Source organism: Scomber scombrus, chromosome 15 (genome assembly GCF_963691925.1).
Source record: "Scomber scombrus chromosome 15, fScoSco1.1, whole genome shotgun sequence".
Taxonomy (NCBI): Eukaryota; Metazoa; Chordata; class Actinopteri; order Scombriformes; family Scombridae; genus Scomber; species Scomber scombrus.
The window spans coordinates 13,953,779-13,976,992 of NC_084984.1; the positions used below are offsets into that span (position 1 = coordinate 13,953,779).

Sequence of the window (23,214 nt, forward strand, 5' to 3'; positions counted from 1 at the left end):
ACATTTATCGGCCTAACGGGGGCGCTATAATCAAAGAAACTGAGACGCAAACTTTCATGTCAGAGTTCCATAAAAAACATCTACAGAAAAAAAAACAGATTTTCATTTGCCATAAATAAAGAAAGGCTACTTCTTCTTCTTGCTGGACTTGTTTCTTTCTTTCTGTAAAAATGTTAATATTATGTAGATATATTAAACTGTTTCCTTTTTGTTGCTACAGACAAACTTTATTCTTGACATATTACAGACACTAAATGTTTATAAATTAATTAATCTAATGTTACTTTAGTCCTGTTGTCCTTGAGTCAAGGAAGGAAGGGAGGAAGAAGGAGAGGAAGGAATGGAGGGAGGAAGAAGGAAAGAAAGGAAGGGAGGAACAATTAAGGAAAGGAGGGAGCGAGGGAGGAAGGAAGACGGAAGGAAAGAAGGTAGGAGGGAGGGAGGAAAGAAGGAGGGAGGGTGGGAGGGAGAAAGGAAAAAAGGAAAGAAGGACGGGAAAGAAGAAAGGTAGGGGGATGAAGGAAGGAAAGAAGGAGGGAGGTAGGAAGGAACAGTCAAAACAGACAGGGTCAATTTGACCCAGGAGGACGACATGAAGGTTAATGGGCTGATTATTTGTGGTTTGTGTCTTTAAGTAAGTATAGTGATATTCCTGAAAAGACACAATCCAACATGTGTTAATGTCAATACTGTTGTACTAGTTCCTGCTAAAGAGATAATATTTAAAACCTTGAGCCAGTTTCACACAGACAGACTCTGATTATGCCTGACATCTAACTAATAATCAGACTTAATAAAAACGTCTAAATTACAGTTTCAAGGACATTTTACTGAGAAGATTCTGCCAAAAGTGTAACTAAACTTTAAAAATGCCAGTATGCAGTGCAGGCAATGGAAACATCTCTTAGTGCTGAGCTAACATGGGTGTAGGTTTAAAACAAGCCTGTCTTTATTCTTGTGATCTTTCAATTAGTAAGAGACAAGTCTGAAATAACTTTTTGAAATTTGCTTACCTGTTTTGACTTAATTATTAAAACAGGGTAAGCTATTCCTGAAATAACGGCATTGTGAGGGTTTTTTTAAGTAAAGGTTACTCAAATAGTATAATACAATAGAATAAATGGTGCATTTGTTAAAGGATTATTTTCAGCTTTCCTTCATGGATACATATTTGGTGTTTTAGTGCAGTGATTTACAACCAGTATTATAACACAGTGGGTACTCACACAGTTACTGTAAGATTGTGGAGTATCCTGAAAAGTTAAAAAAATAAATATAAATTATAATTTTTAAAGAAAAAAGACATGCAACACATACATACACGTGTATGTTTAAGAGGAAAATCAACACATTAATGGGTGTGGTGCCGCTCTTTAAAGGTGCAATGTGTAGGATTTACTGACATCTAGTGGTGAGGTTGCAGATTGCAGCCAACTGAATAACCCTGAACCTCCATTTCCAAACCAATAAGTATAGTAAGGAAGTAAACATGCTTTTTCACCACTGGTAAAATCCTATAAATGATAAATAAGGGGAGTAAAATATGTTATACAAAACACACGCACACATGATGAGTAACTGTCCAATTGTATTTATTCCACAGTACAGACAAATGTAGAGCGAGCTGGAGCCGGGCAAAGATCAGACACCCGCCTGAACAAATATGAACTAATAGACATCAGTACTTACTGTATGCCCAAAACCTCTGGGAGAAGTCATTCAGATACCGGCGTTGTTAATTAATTAATCAATTAATTAAGTACACACAGTGATTTTTCTATCAGCAGCTGTCAATGTCATGGATAAAAAGATAACACTAATACAGAGAAATACTGGTTAACACTTCATTTATAAACCCCTCTTTGTTTTAGCATTTATAAGCAGAATATAAACACTTAATAAATAGTTTAAAACACATTATAATATACTGTAGTTGTAATCAGTTATAACAAGATTTGTAAAAACACTGTAAAAACAGTAACTTAATGTATTATACATGTAGAAATCATTCACAAGGAGATTTAATACTGGTTGTAAATACTCATTAAGACATATTAAGTATTCATTAACAATTATATGGATACTTAAAACTACAATAGGATTTAAAGTTGCAAATAAATATAAAATACACATTTTAAGTATCTTTATAACTGCTTACAACTCCATTATAATGTGTTTTAATGTGTTATTATAAAGCAAATGTTTATACAATGTCTATAAATGCTCAATAAGGGGGTTTAAAATAAACTGACACTGAAATAGTTTTAAATTTGAACGTGTGAAACTTGAATCTAATTTAAAATACTGCATATATCCAAAATATATATGAATTATTGCCACTATATAGTTATAACAACTCACTGCATGTCAACAGTTGTAAAGTAGTATTTCTGATGTTTTTATACCGGTTGTGTATGTACAAAGTCACTGCAGAATTATACTGTATATCACACTATAATTACTCATTAACTGTAGGATAAGTAAGAACTGAGTGTCAGGATGTTATTAATAAAACATATAACTACCACTTTCTTTATAAAGGGTTTATAAATTGCAATTAATGGCTTTATTAATGGTCAATAAATCATTTATTAACACTTATACATCAGTTTGGGTTGCCAGGTTGTGTAAAAATCCTCTGTCTGGTGTTTGTCAATTCAATTTGGTAATAATTCAATAATTAATGTTGGTGATATATTAGTAAATGTTCATTGGTTTCTCACTTTCTTAAAATATAACAATAATTTATACAAATCTGGGTCATCTTCGACAGCAACCGTTTATTCGACACACCATTAATAAAATAATTCATGTTGCCCGATTGTGCTATTAATCAATTACAGAGCTGAATTTTTTTCTCTTGATTTTCTTGTCTAAATAACATTTAAATGGTGTTGTAGAAATACAACATTTTTGTTAGAAGTAAGTCTGCAGTTAGAAATGCAAACAAGTCATTAATAATGACATTTGGGTTGCCAGGTTGTGTAAAAATCCTCTTTGGCTAATGTTTCTCTTTTCTATTTGGTAATAATTCAATCATATTCAATTCAACGTTGGTCATTTTTAAGTAAATGTTAATTGGTTTCTAACTTTCTTAAAATAAGTCATCCTCACTCAACAGAACAATAATGTCTACATATATAGAACCTGTAGTCAGATATCTTCGTATATTGTTGTCTTCAACAATGACCTTTTCTTTCACAAACCATTAATAAAATCGCCATAATTCAATTAAAGTGCTGCATTTATTTTCCTCATGTACAGCACTTTTAGATAGTGCTGTATGAATAAAGTGTAAAACATTTTTAGTATTAGTAAGTTTATAGTTATAAATGTAGAATTAAATAATCAATAAAGGGTTTTTATCAAGTCTGCAGGTGTAATAAGATGCTAAGAAACTGATTTTAGTCCCTTTTGTCGAACAGTTTTCACATCATGGTAACCTCAGAAATGTTTCTATTAATGGCTTTTAAATTATTTATTAATAAAACCATTAATTACAACTTATAACCCCTTTTATATAAATCGAGCCTCATTAGAAAGTGGTACCAAAATGTTTTGTGTCAATAATAAGTGTCAATAACTGAAACTAAAACTAAACTCTGTATCTCTCTATCCATCCAATAAAAGTGGCAATAATTGTAATAATCTTACATATAATCAGCAGCATATTTTGATACATATTTGATTAAACAGTGAGGACATAGTGGACAACATAACTGCTTTATTATTGTTAAGCATGACGGTTAAGTAGTTTCCAATCTGGCTGGATGACATGCAACAGCTGGTTAAATAGAGCTGCTTCCTTGTGGAGGGGGGGTTTCTTTTTTTATAATCATGCACCCAATACTGACTAAAAAAACCAGTCTGGAGTTATATTTCAAAGGTTTTGTAAAATATTCCAGTTTGAAAAATAGGTACAGTAAGTCCTATAAAATGCTCAGCAGTTGACTGTTGTAAAGAGACAGCAGAGGTCAACAGTAGCTGGAATACAAATTGTTTTCACGAGGCGTGAAACTGAACTGCAGGTGGTGTGAATGTGTATGATTTCATACTGTGATTCGCCTGAAGCTTGTGTGTGTGTGTGTGTGTGTGTGTGTGTGTGTGTGTGTGTGTGTGTGTGTGTGTGTGTGTGTGTGTGTGTGTGTGTGTGTGTGTGTGTGTGTGTGTGTGTGTGTGTGTGTGTGTGTGTGTGTGTGTGTGTGGTAGATTGTGCCCCTGCTGTGATTGGAACAATAATATTGCACTGTTAAAAACAAAACAAAACAACAACAAAAAAGAAACCTTCCTGTGTTGGTCCGTTTACTTAATGACTGCCAAAAATGACAAAGAAAATGCTACATATTTCAAATATATTTCCATAATAACATCATGATCTTTAGGTAAATAAATAACTCTCAACCATATAAGTCCTACATATACATCTTTACAGTATGTACACATCCATGGCTCCTGAACAGTCTCAGAATGCAAATGGGCGGACATTCAACTCAGCAGCCAAACGGCCAAAATTGGGGGGAGCAGTGTTTGTATCCAAAAACGCTGCCGCCCTCAGCACAGCAGAAACTCAACGCAGAAGACTTCTCGCAAAATAGCTTATTGTCCACGATTACAGCAACATGCTCTCTCGAAAATGTTAAAGGACATCTTCAGTTTTCAAAGCCACTTTTCTTTCTGAGACATAAAAACCTAAATAAGAACCCGGTAAGTAATGCACTCATGCTGCGTTCACGTCAGGTCATTCAAACTGTAATTAGTAGCAGCCGAGTGGGAAAAGGCCGTTCACATCAACCTACAACCTGCTATTCCAGATCAGAGATGTTGGGAGTTTCTGACAGATTTGGCTGACACACTTGCAAACCACCACTGTTGAAAGTTAAAGCTAACTAAACCTTTTTACCCTTCTTATATCTTACACAAATACACCAATAACATTGAAAATAGAGTGTTTACACCTTCTAATCTGTTTAAAGAAAACAGCCAGTATAAGGTATAAGGCTGGTGTTCTCTATATCTTTCTCATATTTGGAGCCGGACCAACAATGAACTGATATACTTACAAGTATTGTGTGCCTGATATATCTTATTCCTCTGTGCTGTAAACCTCTAACTATTAAAAACATGTCAGTGAGCCACAATGTGACATATTCCTTCATTATGAAGAGTTTGGTTACTTTAGTTTGTTTAGAAACGGCTCCAAAGACTAATAACAGCGATCACGTTTTCAGTCTCCAGAGAGTAGTTAAGTGTAAGGCAGACGCCACTGAGCATGTGCAGGAATGCTGCTCTGTTTACAGCTTCACTCACTTGTTTTTACAACCTCATGACTTTGCTCCCATTTTGACTCACGCAGTATGTAAAATATATTAATTTTTACACAGAACTACTCTCTGGAGACTGAAAACGTGATCACTGATGTTAGTTTTGGAGCTGTTTCTTAACAAACTTATGTGACCAAACTCTTCATGATGAAGGAACATGTTACCCAGTGCAGCGATGAAGCTCATTGATGTGTTTTTTATATATATTTTGGACAATAATGCAGGTCTACACCAGAGAGGAATAAGATATATCAAACTTTGGATACATGCACAATACTTGTTAGTAGATAAATTCATTGTTGGTTTGGCTCTGCACATCAGATTTGTTGAGTATATGAAAAACATTTCCAGCCATATTCTTTAAATTTGTTAGCATTATTGGGTCTGACAGCTCACAGTGTGGGCAACATGAACAACCTCTCAACTATAAGATTATCTGTAACTTAACTCATCTATCCTGCATGACGTGAGCAGAGCATCAGTGCATACTATACAACATCCCTCCTCATTATAATAAAAGTTTGGATACAGTCTAAATGCTTCTCTAGAAGTGTCTACTGTCTGTTTGGCACATTTACTTACATTATTTTCATAATCCTGACAAAATGTACAGACGTGTGCACACCTGCACATACCCTGCAATAAATAAAAAGGTATCATGCACTACAGAGGTGTTCAAATGTAGCAACATGAGATGGTAACTACACTATATTTCCACCGTTAGCTAGTGCAAAAAACAACAATGAGGTTACACAGTTGATTAACTACAGTATTAGAGAATGATTTTGGCTTCTGTGTTTGGATTGAAGACATTGCTGATCACACAGAGTGGACACAGGCACGCCCTTGTGTTGTGTGGAAGCTGGGCATAAAACAACAGCATAGTTGAATGACTTGTACAACACATCCTTACTCCAAAAGCTTTTATGGGTTTTAATGAGTGAGGGTGGCATCCGCAAAGGGAAATCTGATCATTTTGTGCATGTTAATGTGGGTTTTTGAGTGTGAAGTGAGGTGGCTTCTCCTTCCGTGTCCCCTTTGTATGAAAATATACAGTTCAGAAGACCAAAGCAACAACAAGATGTTTGCTTTCATCGGTTCCCACCTACACATTCACCAACAAAAACATCAAAGCAGTCTCTTCAACACTTTTAACATTCAGGCTGATCCGCTTTCCTTCATCCTTCAATCCATTTTAGTAAAAATATTGAAAGATTAACAGGTTCTCTGCAGGTGAAAGCTGCTGTACGTGGAATTCCTGCCCGACATGAAACAGGCTCCCCAGCAGAAAACACCAGGTCCGTCCTGTACGAGCAAATACAGCAAAAAAAAAGCAGAGGAACACCACAGTGTTTCCCAGCAGCAGCAGCAGCAGCAACAGCAGCAGCACATGTGGGAAACAGAACACCACCTACAGGTAGATCAGAGGTATTGCAAGCAGATGAATATATAAAGGGATTGTTGCTGTGGACTGTACATAGTTTCAGTTGTTGCTTTGATGCTGCATGCCCTGTTTTCTGCTTTCTGGTCCATCTGTGGAGCAAGTGTCTCACTGGATATTAAGGCCTTGGATGGCCCAGAGGCCACACTGAAAGGGATAATACTACAGAGTCTCACACAGGGTGGAATGAAAACTGGACCTGCGAGCAGTCCGACTCAGACAGAAGTATGTTAACTGTATTTAAATACATGTGGTTTCTCGGTGGCAAAGTTGTTCTGTGACAAGACAAAAAGGTACCCTCAAATCCAGCTCTCAGACGTTTAAAGGGTCACTTCACCCAAATTGAAAACAATACATATTTTCTCCATCACTTGGCATCAAACCATGTAGATAATTGCGGTTTCATGTAAAGGTTTTAATAGTCAATCAACAGGAAGTAAATGGTAACTATTTCAAAGATCTAGTAATCGTTTATTATTTTTCAAGCAAAAAGGCCCCCCAAAAAAAATCTGATTTTAGCTTCTCAAATTTGATGATTTACTGCTTTAATTCGTCATATGTGACAATTAATTAAAAATCCTTACATCTCAGAGAACCTCTCAATGCATTTTTTTTTTTAAATAAATTGAACAGTTGATCATTGTGTCCTCTACTTCTGCAATGGTTGAAATGGCACCGACTGGAGAATTAGCACCACCAACACCTAATATTCACATAACAGCATTAATTCTTATTTTCTGTTACATATTTTTTGGAAACTCACATAAAATTTAAGCTAAATTTGAATGGCAACTTGGCTAAAGAGGCTATTTCTTTAGTAGAAGGTAGTTCAGCTGAAATTACCATTTACCTTTGGAAAAAATATAGTCTATCTTGATGGCTAGATACAGATAAGTGAAGAAATATGTTATTATTTCCTAATGTGGACAAATTGACCCTTTACAGTATGACGTCCATGTTCATTTCCTCTCTCGTTACATATGTGTGTCTCTTCTTGCATTGTGAGGGTCTTCTTTGCTTTTTTGCCAGTCATCGCTGGGTCGAGTGTTGTCTCTCAAACATGTCGCTCAACTGACAGCGGGACAGACACAGGTTGGCTTTTTGCCATGGCTGCCAGCTAACTTGGCCTCAGACCCGTGCCTGGCTGTTTGAAAAAGGAATCTGGCTCTGCAGTTTGTCCTGAGCTCATGAGTGCGACTGCTTGGACAGTGTCTTGTATATGTATATCTATGTATGTGTGTGTGTGTGTGTGTGTGTGTGTGTGTGTGTGTGTGTGTGTGTGTGTGTGTGTGTGTGTGTGTGTGTGTGTGTGTGTGTGTGTGTGTGTGTGTATGTGTGTGTTCAGAAAAGGGGGTCCCGTTGTACGAGATTAATTTAAGGCTTACATTATTTCATTTAATCCTTCCTTGTCGTTTTTAATAATTAGTTATGTATCCTATAAAAGTATTACTGTAAAAGAGTCATGCTACAGGACTGTCTTTTGTTCGCTGGATCCCTCTTGGCCTGATTAGTCCACTCCTTCTGGGCAGATCCCACTCTCTACCTCATTCTCTATTCTCCTCTCATCCAAACAAGAGTATGAGTCATGCTCTACGCCTAAGATACAAACCCTCCGCCCACTCCCTCCTGCGTTTCTCCTCTCTTCATCCACCCTTCCCCTCCTCTGTTTTAGTCCAGTCCAGAAATCATAGTGGCTCAGGCCGGGTCCGTCAACACCGTAGCTCCATTTGAACCTTACTTGGGGCCGAGCAACCCTCCGCTCCCCTCCCTGGTGCTCCCAGTGCGGCCCCAACACCCGGCTGCTATACTCATACTCCTCTGCGTTGATGCTGCCGCAATGCCCCTGTCCCGATCCATCTCGCACTGGCTCAGCGTGCGCTCAGTCCGGCCCGGCTGGTTGGGAGAGCCAGAACCAGTCGCTCCGGGCTGGGAGGAGATGGTGCGAAAGATGTGATTGCGTTTGCGGAGGAAGTCTCCCCCTGCTGCTCCCAACCCAAAGCTGCCCTTGCGGAGAACCATGCGAGTGCTGGCGGACTTGGCAGGACGAGACCTCTGGTTGTACTCCAACTGGGACAGGTGGGAGGCGTAGCCATCCGGGATGAACTGGAAGAGATGTATGAGCAGTCGATCAGCCAATCAATCAATAATTAATCAGAGAAAGCTCTTTACTGGCAGGCAGTGGTGTCACCAGGACTAAAACAGTTGTTTTTTTAAACCTGCAGTAACTGATTTTTGGCCACATGGGGGCAGCAGAAATAAGTAGTAAACACAACATTGACATATCATCAGCTTTTAAATTGATAAATTGAACAAAACATGCTGTTGTTGTTGCTTATTTTCACATCCAGCAGTTACTGATCAACATTATCATTCATTTGGAGTCATGTTTCTGTCCACCTGCTGAATATAAGTCCAATATTCACTCTCTTTTAACTCTTTTTTAAACTCTCTACCAACTCCCGAGGGAAATATCTGTCTCTTTAGCTGCTAAATGCTCCACTATGTTCACCAGCTAGTCTACAGCTAACTGTGTCAGCTACTTCTCTGTAAATGATGCTATGAGAGCGCTGAGAGTGAACCAAAACAGTAAAGTTGCAGCCGGACAGCTTAACAATGAGCAAAGACTCACTATAAAGCTCTGTATAAAGAGTAGCTGATAATTCTCTGGGTTCATCACCACGAGCCAAACACATTTACACACTGACAGATTAGACACTGTTATAATGAAACATACCAATTACAGCCATTATTCTACATGTATTACGAAATGATTGTTGATTTTCCTCACTTTCACAATTTTGTTTATCAAGCCTTGTGGATTAAAATCCTCTGACGGTGCCGTAAATGAGCTCAAACACTTACACACAATAATCGTGAAGTGCACACCTCATTACATTAATGCATTTTTTCATAGCCTTCTAAAAAAACAGCAGTACTGTACTAAAGTACAATTTTGGATAACCAGTACTTTACTTCAGTATTTCCATTTTATGCTACCTTATACTTTTATCCACCACATTCAGCTACTGTTGGTTTTCTGTTCAAGATACATAAAAATCACATGATAATAATGCCTAAAAAGGTTAAAAAGTCAGCCTGTCAAACAAACTGGGTGGTTAAAATGTTATCACAATGAACTGCACCTCAAAAAACAACACTAATGTGCTTTTATTGTCTGAGAGTTGCACTGCAGTAAATTTGTGCACAGGAAAATGATGTATAAAATATTTAGAGGGGTGTTGAAACCCAAAATACACGCCTTTGCTATCAGGTTATCTTCCATACCTGACATTGGTGCTGCATTTTCTTCGTGGGCCTTCCCACTATGTAGATATGGGACGCAGGCAGGCTGATGGAGGTGTACACAGAGATGTCCTTGGTGGAGCCGTAAGCGGCGAAGATCCTCATATGGGCCTAAATCAGAGAGGGGAGATCAGCTTTCAGAGACTTCAAGGATTTTTATTACAACGCTGCTTTAAACTCACGTCGACCTCCCTTACCTCGCCGATGAGGGTTTTGAGGAAGTTGGCCTTGTGTCTGAGCGGGTCGTGAACGAGCCCGTCGCAGAAGGATACGATGCCGTGAGGAAAGTTATGCTGAGAGAGCCACGCTACGACACGCTGCTTCTGCATGTCAGGACGACCCGTTACATAAACTATCATGTAGCCCAAATCCTGCCAATACCTGCACACACACACACACACACACACGCACACACACACACACACACACACACACACACACACACACACACACACACACACACACACACACACAAACAGAATAGATATATTTAAGAGTTGAAGCTGAAAAGCAGAAAGTAAAGGAGAAATAAAACATTAAATACATGATGTAAGTAGTGTGAAATTTGAATAACAGTAGGAATAATTACAGCAATCAAAATGTGTTAAAGTTGCAGTACACAACATTCAGCCACTAGATGTTGCCCTATAGCACCAGCATCTCAGACCAAAACAAATGTGTGTTTGTTGGGGAAAATACATTTTTAAAAAACAATATGAGGTCCCTGAACTGAAACTCAGACTATACTGTCAAACTAAGCAGTGTTGATCACATATGGATTTAGGGTCTATTACTTCATTGCCTATTTAAATATTTTCAGAAACATATTTTAGTTAACTGTTTAGCTGTAATTTGTGAGTTTGTGACGCGGATGCCATCTTGTAAATTGATGTGGAGGACACTCACATGCACTAACATGCACCTGCAGCCTAATTGGCTACCAAAAAAATAGGAAAGAGAAGCTCGGATAACAAAACACACAGAGAAAGTGTGACTTCATTCACTGCTCAGGTCGCCATTACTCTACTTTATCCTTACATAGCAAATTGCTGTTTGCTGTCTTTTAGTGAGGCTGAATGTAATTTATTGTGTCTTTAATGTTCATATAAGCACCTAACTGACTTGAACAAATTTGTGAAATCCTTTAACCTGTATTTTCATCCATTTGGTCAGATGAACATCATAGAATAAGGATTTTATCTTTAACAACTTTAAGGTAGCATTTATGAGTCATGATCAAATTTCGCTCCTGATGTCTAAACAGAGAGAGAACAACATAATGTGAGTTTGACTGCATTAAAACAGTGTTTGTGATCACAGGAGGAGGCTGAGCAGTGGTGCAAATGAGACTCCTCTCCTTTCCTCCTTCTCTCATGCAAAAAAATGGTTTTGCTGTAAATAAATGATGAGACAAAGTCAGTAACAAATACATAATAAGTCAGTTACTTAATTTTAGGTAACATTCAATAAATACAGGCATTTATATACATTTATAGGTGAATTTCAGGCTTCAGGGATGTGAACCAGTCCTGCAAAAATAGACCCGGCATGTGAATATGTTTTTTAGCTATGTGTTGCTTTTATATTCTGTCTTGATGCATTTTATGTTTGATATAAAGCACTTTGAATTACCTTGATGTTAAATGTGCTGTACAAATAAATTTGCTTTGCCTTGCCTAAAGATAGAGGAGCATCAAAATGATGCAATAATAATATGGAATTTCTACATATGCTGGCTTTAATCAACAAACTGGTAGAATTTCATGACACAGTTTGCTGTTTAATAAAGAAACCAAGATAACATTGGTTACTCTTTGTTTTCAAATGTATTTAGCTCCTTTAGATCCTTTATACCTAAAACAGCTTTTTAGTTCCAATCAGATCAACATATTCAGTCAGATGCACTTAACGACCTATATTTTTTATTTTTCATTGTGCCTTAAAGAAACTGGGAGACATGCTTTTAAGTTTAAAGCAGCATCAGACTGGAATAATTGGCCTCATTCGCTCAGATAGACTTAAAAATGTTTTGTTTACCTTAAATTCACTCGTTCTTCTTGTTTTTGATTGTATTTACCCTCGTTTTAGTTTATAAGTATGAGACTCAGTACTTTGACATAATGTTATTTAATCTATTCAATTATATTAGTTATTGTTCATTCATTCACTTGTACAGATGACACGTGTAACATGCATGGTGTGAATGTCTGTTTTGATGTTACTATGTGGATTGTAATCTCGAAAATGAGATGGTGCATCCTCTTAATGAAACTACAAACAGTGTTGCGTATCTTCCTCACCTGACCACATCCACAGCTCCAGCTCGGACCTTCGGGTCGCTGCCCATGATGGACACGCTGGCGGCGAACGACCCGTCGATACTGAACACAACAAACTCAGTTCCTCGTGGTACAATGGTTATATAGCTGTCTGCAAATGTATGATCACCCCTGAAGTGAAAGAAAGGAAAAGAAAAGATGGAGCAGATGTGACAGTTGAATTATGCATTTTTAATGAAGCCTAATAAAAAAAAGGTAATGAAATAATAATGACTTAGAGTACCTGACCACCAGTTTGACAGGATACACCCCGATACCGAGCTTTTTATTCTCGGGGATTACATAAGAGACACGACCGCTGCTGTTGGTGAGCTCTGTGTTAAAGTACACCCACTCTCCAGAGGGAGGCTGGGTCATGATGTGGATGTCAATCTGCAGGAAGAAACAACCAGGAAGATCTTTTTTTTAACATGACACTCCGCTGGGCAACCTTGCAACGACACAGATGGTGACTTCATTACGTAACTTTATGTCTCTTATGATCTTATTTTTGGTGCGTCGCAGCTGGACGTGTCAGTACCTTCTCTCCAGTAAGGGTGACCATGTCCAGAGGCCCGTACATGAAGCGTCCAGTCACCATCTGGGCGCCGTCCTCCGTGAACACGGCGTCATTCACACGGTGGTTAGCTGTCACATTCTGACGCACAGAGGAAGACCAAACAGGAAGTCAGAATAAAGTCCTCTTGCTTTCAGTTTTATTGTTGTTATTTTATATTTACATTTCTAATAATAAGGAGAGGTTTAACATTTTGGAAAATACGCAAAAAATTGTTTTCTGGTAGAGAGTTAGAGGAAAATATGGACACCACTTTCATGTCTAGCTTGGCTTTGTCTAGCACAAAGGTTCTCAAAGTGGGGTCCAGTGACTCCCCTGAGATTTTGACGGGGTTCCAAGAGGTCTCCAGAGAAAATGGGAATCATTTATTCTCCCTATAATCCCATCCATAAGTAACACAGTGAGAGAATGTCTGACTATTTTGGTCAATACTTTCATAAACCTTATGTAATAAAACATTTTTAAAAAATCAGTCCTGATGGGGGTCTGTGATCTAATTTGTGTCAGTTTAAGGGTACTTGACATGAAGTTTGAGAACCACTGGTCTAGCAGTTACAAAATCCACCTGCCACGATCTCTAAAGCTCATTGATCAACACTTTATATCTAGAGTAAAAAGAAGATGATTCACCTATTCTTTTCTTTTTTATTAGGTGGTTGACATTATATCAGAGTTATAATAATTCTGAGATTCTGACTTGTAAATGGTGTTTGTGTCAATGTCCAAGTTGTAATTAAGACTCTCCACCAGAAAGGAAATACGTCTTTCCCAAAATGCTCAAATATATTTTTTAAGTGTAGTGATTTATCTGTATTGTGGGCAAAATGAAAAGAGCAAAAACATTTAAATCTTAAAAAGTTCTACATTTCTTCTCTGATCATGTCACAGGAAATGCATAAAGAGACATCTCACCCTAATTTTGACATGAGTCCTCTTGCGGAGCCACTTCTCTCGAGGTTTGGACGGAGTGAATTCAGACACTTCTTTACCATCCAGCTCCAAAATACTGGAGTTCTCATGTCTCATCACCTAGAATTGAAAATGAGTTTAAAGAACTTCTCATAATCTGTGACGTCTACTGGGTCCACGTCTCGTACTTAAGTAGTGTTAAATAGTTACTGTCAGTCATTCTGATCTTCTTGGACGTCTGAAGTGACTTGTGAAAAGACACTTCTGCATGTCTCAGCACTCCAAAGCTGATACTGTATGATGCTACAGCAGTCTGCCATTACAAAGTACTTAATTCAAAGTTTTAGAGTTTTAATTTAAATAAGCACTTTCTCCACTCCGCTTTCTTGGCATCCATCTGTTGCAATTCTTCATCCGTATATTCTGGTTCATTATAGAAATGAAGATAAATGTACATTCTTGAAAAAATATATAACCATTAAATGAATGATGTATTGCTGTCGCGTCATGTTTGGCTGGACTGTGCAGTGCTTCGTTTCACTCAGTGAGGTTTATGAGTTTGTACTCCATTTACTGCACTAAACTTCTACACTGCAGCTAGAGATGATATGAAGTTTTTTTACTGAATTCGGGAATGAAAAAACACACCTCATACCAAACTCATCCCTTCATTCCTCAACCTTTCATCCCTTCATTCTTCATCCTTATCCCCCAGACCCTAAAACTATCTCCTCTCCTTCAATACTATCCAATAAATCCTTTCAAACACACATTCTTCTTGGTCTTTGTTAGTGAAGTTCAGTATATGAAGAAGAGGATGGACATCTTTGACAATGAAATCTACTTATAAACTAAATAAAGAAGTAGAAAATGGATTTAGTTGACAGAAATTCAACACAATAAGCCTACTTTTAAATGATGCAAATATGCTGCAGACTAAGAATTTATGATTTGCTAGCAGCTCTGTGAAGCTACACTTAAACCCAACGATACTTTGAGCCAAACATCAGCATGCTAACACTGACAATACTAACATGTTTGCATATTTAGTAGGTATATTTTTCACTGTCTTAGCACTAAACACAAAGTACAGTTGAGGTTAATGGGAATGTCATTTTGGCAGATGTTTGGCCTGACGGACATTTTAACAGCTGTTTATGGGTCACTTATTGAGTAAGTCCTCACTCTCAATATCTCAGCACAACTTTTTCCCTGTTAAAAACAAATCAAAAATTTTTTTGGGATAATTAACAGTCTTCACTATTAGATTGCTGCACCCAAGCAGTGAAACAACCCTCAGCACAGAGCACCTTCACATGCCTTCTTTAACTCACTCAGCTCTTCCCATCATCATCATCATCATCATCATCATCATCATCATATTTTATTTACCATGATCTATAACTTCTGTGCCTCTGTCTTTATCTGTATGCTCTGTGCTCTTCATTGTTTTACTTTTATCTGCCTTGTTTGGTTTTATTTCTTCTGTAAAGCACTTTGTAACATTGTTAAGAAGAGTGCTATATAAATAAAGTTTATTACTATTATTATCAGGTCGATATTATAAACCTGCTCTGGCTACTTCAAAAAATGTTCATACCAAATGATATTAATATAATAAATAAGCTATGAAGGAATTAATACTCTAAGACTTGCATATATCTGAGTTATACTGGCAAACTGTTCTTTAATGTTTAAATGCATATGTAAATAGTTTTTCTTTTAATGCTATATGTATATTTTTGCTCTGATTCTGTAAACCAAAGTAACATTTTGACCTGATAATGGCACTACATGAAAATTGAAGCCATTACCTAAGTTATCCTGAGTGGGGTATGAAGTTCCATCCAACAGTTTTTGACACATTTCACTAAAAACCACCAAAGTCAACTTCATGGTGGCGCCAGAAGCAAAGTCAGGGGATCACTAAAGTCAATAGGCTTCATCCTCTAGAGATCATTAATGGCTACACCCATTTTCATAACAATCCATCAAACTGTTGTTGAGATATATTAGTCTGGACCAACCGTGTGACATTCCCAACAGCAGAGCCCCGCTGCTAACATGGCGAATATAAACTCTTCATTTAACAGCATGAAGCACTCATCCAATCTCCAAAATTTAAGGTCAAAGAAAATTAAATTAAAGATTTTATGAACCTGTCGGAGCAGAAAAGAGACGGCATCTGTAGACTCCCAGTAGGAAGCGTGGAAGAGATGAGGCAGAGCCACCGTAGGAAACGCTGTGAGGGCATCAGGACAGTACAGAGCGTAGTCCATCCTCTTACTGCCCCACCACCGAGAGGCAACTACAGCCGGGAGACAACGAAAAAAAGATGGAAAGAACAAAAAATAGATAGAGAAAGAGAGATTAGGAAACAGTGCATCCAGTACTTGTTTGAGGCATGGTGGAAAAAAGAGTCTAGAGCTGCAATGATTGGTCGATTAATCAATTATTTGAGCAAAAATGCCAAATATTCTCTGGTCCCAGTATCTCAAATGTGACAATTTACCATATATGATAGTATATTCAATATCTTTAGAGTGTTAGTTGAACAAAAAAGCAAATTGAAGACGTCACAGTGGCCGTTTTTCCCACAACTTTTTAACATTTCACCCAGTAAATGATTAATGGAGAAAATCATCATATATAGTTGCAGCCCTGGAAAAAAAAGAAGAAAAAGTCCACTGCAGATTCTCCTCATTTAGAGATGAGGAGCTCAGGATTATAACACGGAGGAGGAACGTTGAACATAGAGCAGCTTCAAGGGTTTTATTAGGAGGCATTAAGGCGGTGATGAGTTGTAAAGAGGTTAAAAAAAAAAAAACCTGCAAACTCGTAAGAAAACAACAGCTCAGACTCTGTAAGAACGTCTTGTTAGGGAAGCACAGGCGTGGATCTCATGAAACTGAGCTAAGGAACAAGAAGAAGGATTAAGGGTCTATTGTGTACTTTTTATTTTGGAAACAGGGTTACTGAGGAGGATTATCGGTGACACTTTATAATACAGCCAGAGAGTACAGAAAACGACTAAGGGGAGCAACAATTGTGAATTTTGGAGGATTGGAGAAATAGATTATAGTATATTTAGGTTGTAATATAGAGTAGTTACTATAGTATTTTTAGCAATATTTGGTAGCTGCTAGCAAATAAAACTGAAGTTTGGGGGAAATGGTGTTACCAACATTGATATTTTGCATTAGATTTACGTGATAATGTGTTTAATTGTTAGGATATGGTAAAGCAGCATTAGTAAAATCTCCTTAATATTTACAGTATCATTTATTTCTCCGGTCAAATTGAATTTCCTGTGTTCTCGTTAGTCTTGTTTTCTTCCACTCTGCATACATTACGGTACCATTAGGAGCCATTAAGTAATTTATCGGTACCTGTTTTGTACTCTAAAATTACACAACAATCCCCTTGACTGTATTATAATGTCGTAACCAGACTATCTGAGAGAGGAAGTTGTCTGAGGAGGAAGGAAAAGAGCTCAGGTAATGGAATGAGGAGGAAGTCTAAGCATCCTTCCCTCATCGTCCTCCTAACTACAACTCCCAGGGTACCTTGCTCTACGTTCTTCAGCACCCCGGGTGACGGGGGTGTAGAGCTGATGTCAGTGATGTCAGAGGCGACATCGGAGAGATCGGGGGTGACATTGGTGAGATCAGAGTTTGTGTCAGAGCTCGGTGGGTCTGAGACACCGTTGGATCTCGGGACCACCTGACGGATGGACCTTTTCTTGCGCAATCGAGGGGAGGGGCTCCGACATTTACTGTAGGTTAGAGACAGCTGGGACAGCAGGCTGGGCCTTTTAGTCTGGGTGACTTCGTGTTTGTGTGCTGAGGGGTTGTTTGGAGGGAGGAAATGAGAACATCAACATATAAAATAAAACATCAGCTACCAGCGTGCAGACCAAAACAAAAAAAAAGGTGCAGGTTTTGTGCGTGTGGACTTACTGGTGGCGATGTTGGAGGCGGTGTAAGAGTCGGCTAAGCCTGACACCTGGCTGGCTATGCTGGCCTCGCTCGCCCTGCGGTTGTAACGAAGGTGAGGGACCCCCGGTGATGTGGATGACGGGTAAGGGCCGTCAACAAAAATATGAGAGTGAAGACTGTCCACTATGGAGGTAAAAAAAAAGAGAGGCGAGAGGAGTCAGAGTCTTCACTGCAAAGATGTGCAAGCAGATGATGAATAAATGATTATGAATGGGTGCAGTGGTTCCTGAGGTGCCTTGAGGACAAACTAAAGGATGCTGCAAGATCTGCTCACTTCTGTTTTTTTACTGTATATTTTACCATCTAAAAACAAGGTGACAATTTTACATGAACTACATTTTAACATTTTGTTTTCAAACACATTCAAATGTAGAAAAATACACCATAAGTTTCAAAATCACTGTGTTAAAAGCTTTGATAAAATATGCAAAAGTAGGTGACATGACAGCTCAAATTTGCCTGTTGTCATAGTAACACTTTCTGGCACGAGTTTCTCAGGTTCACAGACTCTGAAAAGATTTTATTACAGTACATAAAAATTAAACATATGCTGATATATCTCTCAGCCTTTAGTACAGTGTGACAAGCGAACCTGAGCTGGTCAAATCACTAAAATCAGACAAAGAAGTTTTTATTAATGCAAAGTTTTGTCATTCTTATTTTCTCTCGCATGCATTGGTCTAAATGTTTTCTTTTTCTTTATAATTTGCTCGTCTTGTTTTTGCTTCTTCATCATTTTCATTTATTCTCTTTATGTTGTCACTTGTTCTGTCTAATTATCAGCGTGTCAATCAACTGAGAAGCACTTTGAACTAAATGAACCTGTATGAAAGGTTGCTGTATAATAAATACATAATAATCATGATAAATAAATAAAGTTTATTAGCCAAAAAAAAGACATCGTTCTTCAATTCTGAATTATAAAGAACAGGCCAATAAAATTCACTTAATATTAGTTTTGTTTGAACAATTTACATCAGTATTGTTTAGTTTTGTTAGTTTGCTCAAATAAACTCGTAGAAGAACTTCTAACTGAAGTCCAATACTGTAAGAAACAGCAGCAGTCAGATGATCAAACATGCTGTAAGATCGTCTAAAACCACTTAATTCTGAGGTAAAAGTGAGCACAACCAAAATGTTATTATCAATCTTTCACTGTGCAGGAAAACTGTGCAAAACCACAACAGGTAAGCTGCCATTTGAACCACAAAACTAATTATTAATCTGGGAAGTGTTTAAAATTTCCAAATCACATCATCTGACTTCTTTTACAGGCAATGTCACTATGTTCCCACACCTCAGCTGTTTAATTGGTGAATAAAATGCTTTCATAACTTATACAGATGCTGCACAAAGCTACATAAATAAGACCCAAGTTGTAATAAGGCAGAATTTTCCTGCATCAAAAACAGCACAATAGAGCCGGAAGAGATGAAGAGAGCAACAGGAGAGTGACAGACTGTGACGGCGTGACAATGCTGACAGATACACACTCTCTGCATGGGGCTGCGAGGTCTGCCAGTTGAGGACGGGCACAGGGATGGACGTCTCACTGATGGTGTTATCCTGGCAGCGGTGGGAAGCTGCACCGCCCGTCTCCATCAGAAGCTGAGGGTTACTCTGCACCGTCTCAACTGGAATACAAGAGATAAAAGCTGGATGACAACAACAGACTCACATATTGCTGAGATGGTTTGTGATGTATGTGTGAGCGTGGACTCACCCAGGAGAGCTGAGTGTCCGTCACCCAGAGGAAAGCGCTGGTAGCGGGGGACGCTGAAAGGAGGCAGCATGTGGAACCTCTTGTCCAGGAGAGGCTCGAGGCGGGAAGCCGAGGGGTCGGCTGGATGAAACAGGTTGTAAACTTGCTGGCAGGCCGGACGCAGAGCGGACACTGGACACAGGACACAGGAGAGAAACACCAACAAAAAAGAGACGTTAGATCTAATTATCAAGAAGAAGCTGACCATTTGCCTATTTATTATCCAGAAGTTAAATCACAAGAAGTAAACAAATAGCAACGATGTTCAGCTGCTGTTAATGTAAGTTCCTCTTCAGGACTCTTTAACTGATTTGGACCAATTTATTAAACAAGTGCTGCAATTATGAACTTATCATATGAACTGACAGGTAACTCATTAATTGGACAGTTTTGGTGACGTCCTCCTGAAACTGTTGCTTATTTCCACATCCAGCAGTTACTGATCAACATTATCATTTATTTGGAGTCGTGTTTCTGTCCACCTGCTGAATGTAAGTCCAATATGCACTCTCTTTTAGCTCTGTTTTTTACTCTCTATCAACTCCTGAAGGAAATATCTGGATCTTTAGCTGCTAAATGCTCCACTATGTTCATCAGCTAGTCTACAGATAACTGTGTCTGTTTGCTGTTTGGTGCAGAGCAGGAAGTGTACAGTGGCTTTTTAGAGGCCCAAAACGACTCTATGAGAGCGCTGAGAGTGAACCAAAACAGTAAAGTTGCAGCCGGACAGCTAAACAATGAGCTTAAACTCACTATAAAGCTCAGTAAAGCCGAGAGGAGTTGCAGAGTCACTGATAATTCTCTGTAAGTTCATAAATACGAGACACGACTAACACATTACATTGACAGATCAGACATTAATATTATAAAAAATATCCATTATAGCTGCGCTGCAAGGCTAAATTTATGAAACAGCTACAGCGAGGAACAGAAAACGTGTAGCACACTTTGCAAGTTTAATAAAGAGACGTTTTAAAGTGATTTAATGAAGTAATATAAAAGTGTGCAATAAAAAACTTTTAAATAATATAGATTTCATCTGAGACTTTTGGGTGTAGATAAACTTCAGCTTCAGCTTACACTTGTAAAAATGTAATATTTCCTGCATTGTTCAGCCTCAATCAATCAAAACTAATAATTCAGCAAGAAAGGCTGAGAAAAGTAATAAAAAGATAAACATCCAACATTTTTGGAAAGCTATAATCATATCTAATTGGAAAGGAATCCAGATGTTTCCCTCCCAGCTGCAGGTCAGTAACTCTTCACATTTAAAGCCCCAAAGGAAGCTCAATTAAATCAGATGTGTGCGTATGTATGTGTGTGTGTGTGTGTGTGTGTGTGTGTGTGTGTGTGTGTGTGTGTGTGTGTGTGTGTGTGTGTGTGTGTGTGTGTGTGTGTGTGTGTGTGTGTGTGTGTGTGTGTGTGTGTGTGAACTCAGTCACTTTTTCACTCTCAAATGTTGCGGCCAAAAGTTTTTTAGCCTTTGAGATCAGACACTTGACCTCTGACCCCTGACACCTGCTTTCCAGCTGCTGGAGACATGCACACCACAAAGGAAGAAACATCAGACGCTACAAATAACCACTTCCTGTTCTTCTGGCAAGCAGAAAAATGATCAGAGAGGCCTCTTTTTTTGTTTTTAAACTTACATAAAGTACATGAGGAGTATGATAATAAACAAGAAGCAATATGCAGCATCATAAAAAGAGAGAAAACCTTCCTCACCATCTAACGTGGGCACTACAGTCTTCCTCAGCGCGAGCACCAACCCCAGAGGAGATCCAAACAGGAAGAAGTCAGTCACCTCGAAATCGAACTTTCCCAAGGAGCCTCCCTCCAGCATAGTGCTGTTGCTGGAGCGCCGTGATCCGGGTTCCCCGTGGAGAACGCTGGAGTGAAGACTGCTCAGAGAGGAAACATCCAAACATCAGCTGAAGTTTGATGTGACCGTTTGTTTCCATTTCTTTCTAATTTCTTAACTGTCATACTTCACCTGGACAGGAAGGCTTGGTGGTGTTTGATGGTGTCCAACTCGTAGGTGGAGGAGTCGCTGCGCTTGCGTGGAAGTTGCTTCTTGGGGTCGTCGGGCCCCGAGCAGCGAGGGATGTCGATGTTGCTGCGGCTGAGGTGGCGGCTCCCTTCGAGGGTCGGCGAGGAAGGAGAGCCGCTGTTTATGACGATACCTGGAGAGAGAAGGTCCGTGTCCTGAAAGACGGAGACACGGAGAGAGAAAAAAGAGCCTTGTTAGGCTTTAAACACGTCGTTAACTGGTTAAATTTAACTATGGCAGCTAAAATATCTACACAACTATTGGATGGATTACCATGACATTTAATCATGTTTTCATATATCCAGTAAAATATCTTAAAGGTTCCCTACAGACATATTTTTAGCATTTAGTTTACAGCATCGCTGTGAATACATACAACCTCACAGAGCTGCTAGCATGGCTGTAAACTTAAGCTGTGTCACAATTGCAGACTAAATCCTTATTGAATACATTATACACTACATAGTGCAGTATAGGAATTGTGCAGTGAGATTACAAGAAATCAGCTCACTACATTGCTTTATACATATATTAGGAAATTGTGTAATACATGCACTGTGCAAAAAGCGATTACTGCAAGTTGCTGCCGGTCAAAGCTTATAAAAAGAGGGTAAAATGTTTCTTGTTTTCTGAGGTGTTACAGGAGCTGTTTCACCATCATCCTCTAAAACTGTTAATTTCGCCTCTATTTTCTTTCCTCCATTTGCTCCCACTCAAAAATCAATGGCTTTTTAGTCTGCATACAAACCATTAAAAGCATTATATACTTCTGAATCACAGGGTGGTGCAGATTTAGTCTAGTTTGATGTGAGAGAGTTGAGATTGATACCTGTACGCTGATGGTGCTTCCTCGTCTGCTGCTGTTTTGGCTCTCTGACACCGTCACAGAGCTGCTGCACAGAGCGTCAAATCCCAGGATACCCCCGACGCAATCCCCGATGACGCACACCTGTATCAGACAGCAAATCACATACACATTAATACACACACATACGGTGTTAGTCACAAATAAGGGTTGGCAAGATGAGCAATTCAATAATATCTTACATTGTCTTAAAAGCAGCATCAGGTTTGTTGAAATGTACATTTAGTATTTGTGTTGGTTTTATGTCATTTGAAATGACATTTGCACCATTTTTTAACCAAAAGTAAGACTTAATGCTCCTGAAAATGTCAAATGGTGTAACCACAAAAGAATGATACATATTAAATATTTTATCCACCTACAGTGTATTTAAGTGGACTTATACTAATAATTATTTAATTTAAAAAATGTAAATGATTCCTGATCTCCACGATTCCCCAGATTAAATGTAATATTTAGAACAATTGTATTCCATTACCTTTATTTAATATAAAAAGTTATAATGTAAGATCATGCCAAACTAGTTGATATGGTGTTTTATTGACAATTTAGTGTTTTTAAGCAAGTTGAATTATTTGGTACAAAGTTTTTATGGTTACACCACTTAGACATTTTTGCCATAATCCTCTAATATATTCTCTCAAAATGGATTAAAAGCAGAAATTTGATG

At 38.4% G+C, this 23,214-nt stretch overlaps 1 protein-coding gene across 1 annotated transcript in view; it reads right to left on the reverse strand.

Annotated features, from left to right (window-relative positions):
- Positions 1 to 8,475: 8,475 nt before the first annotated feature.
- The window catches only part of LOC133995008 (membrane-associated phosphatidylinositol transfer protein 2-like), a 60,194-nt gene continuing 45,455 nt past the window's right edge, over positions 8,476 to 23,214 (reverse strand). The window contains exons 14-28 of the mRNA XM_062434257.1: positions 22,509 to 22,628; positions 21,623 to 21,834; positions 21,355 to 21,530; positions 19,591 to 19,761; positions 19,361 to 19,501; positions 17,829 to 17,990; positions 17,436 to 17,711; positions 16,029 to 16,177; positions 13,873 to 13,989; positions 12,925 to 13,041; positions 12,628 to 12,776; positions 12,366 to 12,515; positions 10,263 to 10,446; positions 10,048 to 10,176; positions 8,476 to 8,865 (exon numbers count right to left, since the gene is read on the reverse strand). Coding sequence (XP_062290241.1) covers positions 8,497 to 8,865; positions 10,048 to 10,176; positions 10,263 to 10,446; positions 12,366 to 12,515; positions 12,628 to 12,776; positions 12,925 to 13,041; positions 13,873 to 13,989; positions 16,029 to 16,177; positions 17,436 to 17,711; positions 17,829 to 17,990; positions 19,361 to 19,501; positions 19,591 to 19,761; positions 21,355 to 21,530; positions 21,623 to 21,834; positions 22,509 to 22,628 — 2,622 coding nt within the window. The 3' untranslated portion in view covers positions 8,476 to 8,496. The remainder of the gene's footprint in view (positions 8,866 to 10,047; positions 10,177 to 10,262; positions 10,447 to 12,365; positions 12,516 to 12,627; positions 12,777 to 12,924; positions 13,042 to 13,872; positions 13,990 to 16,028; positions 16,178 to 17,435; positions 17,712 to 17,828; positions 17,991 to 19,360; positions 19,502 to 19,590; positions 19,762 to 21,354; positions 21,531 to 21,622; positions 21,835 to 22,508; positions 22,629 to 23,214) is intronic.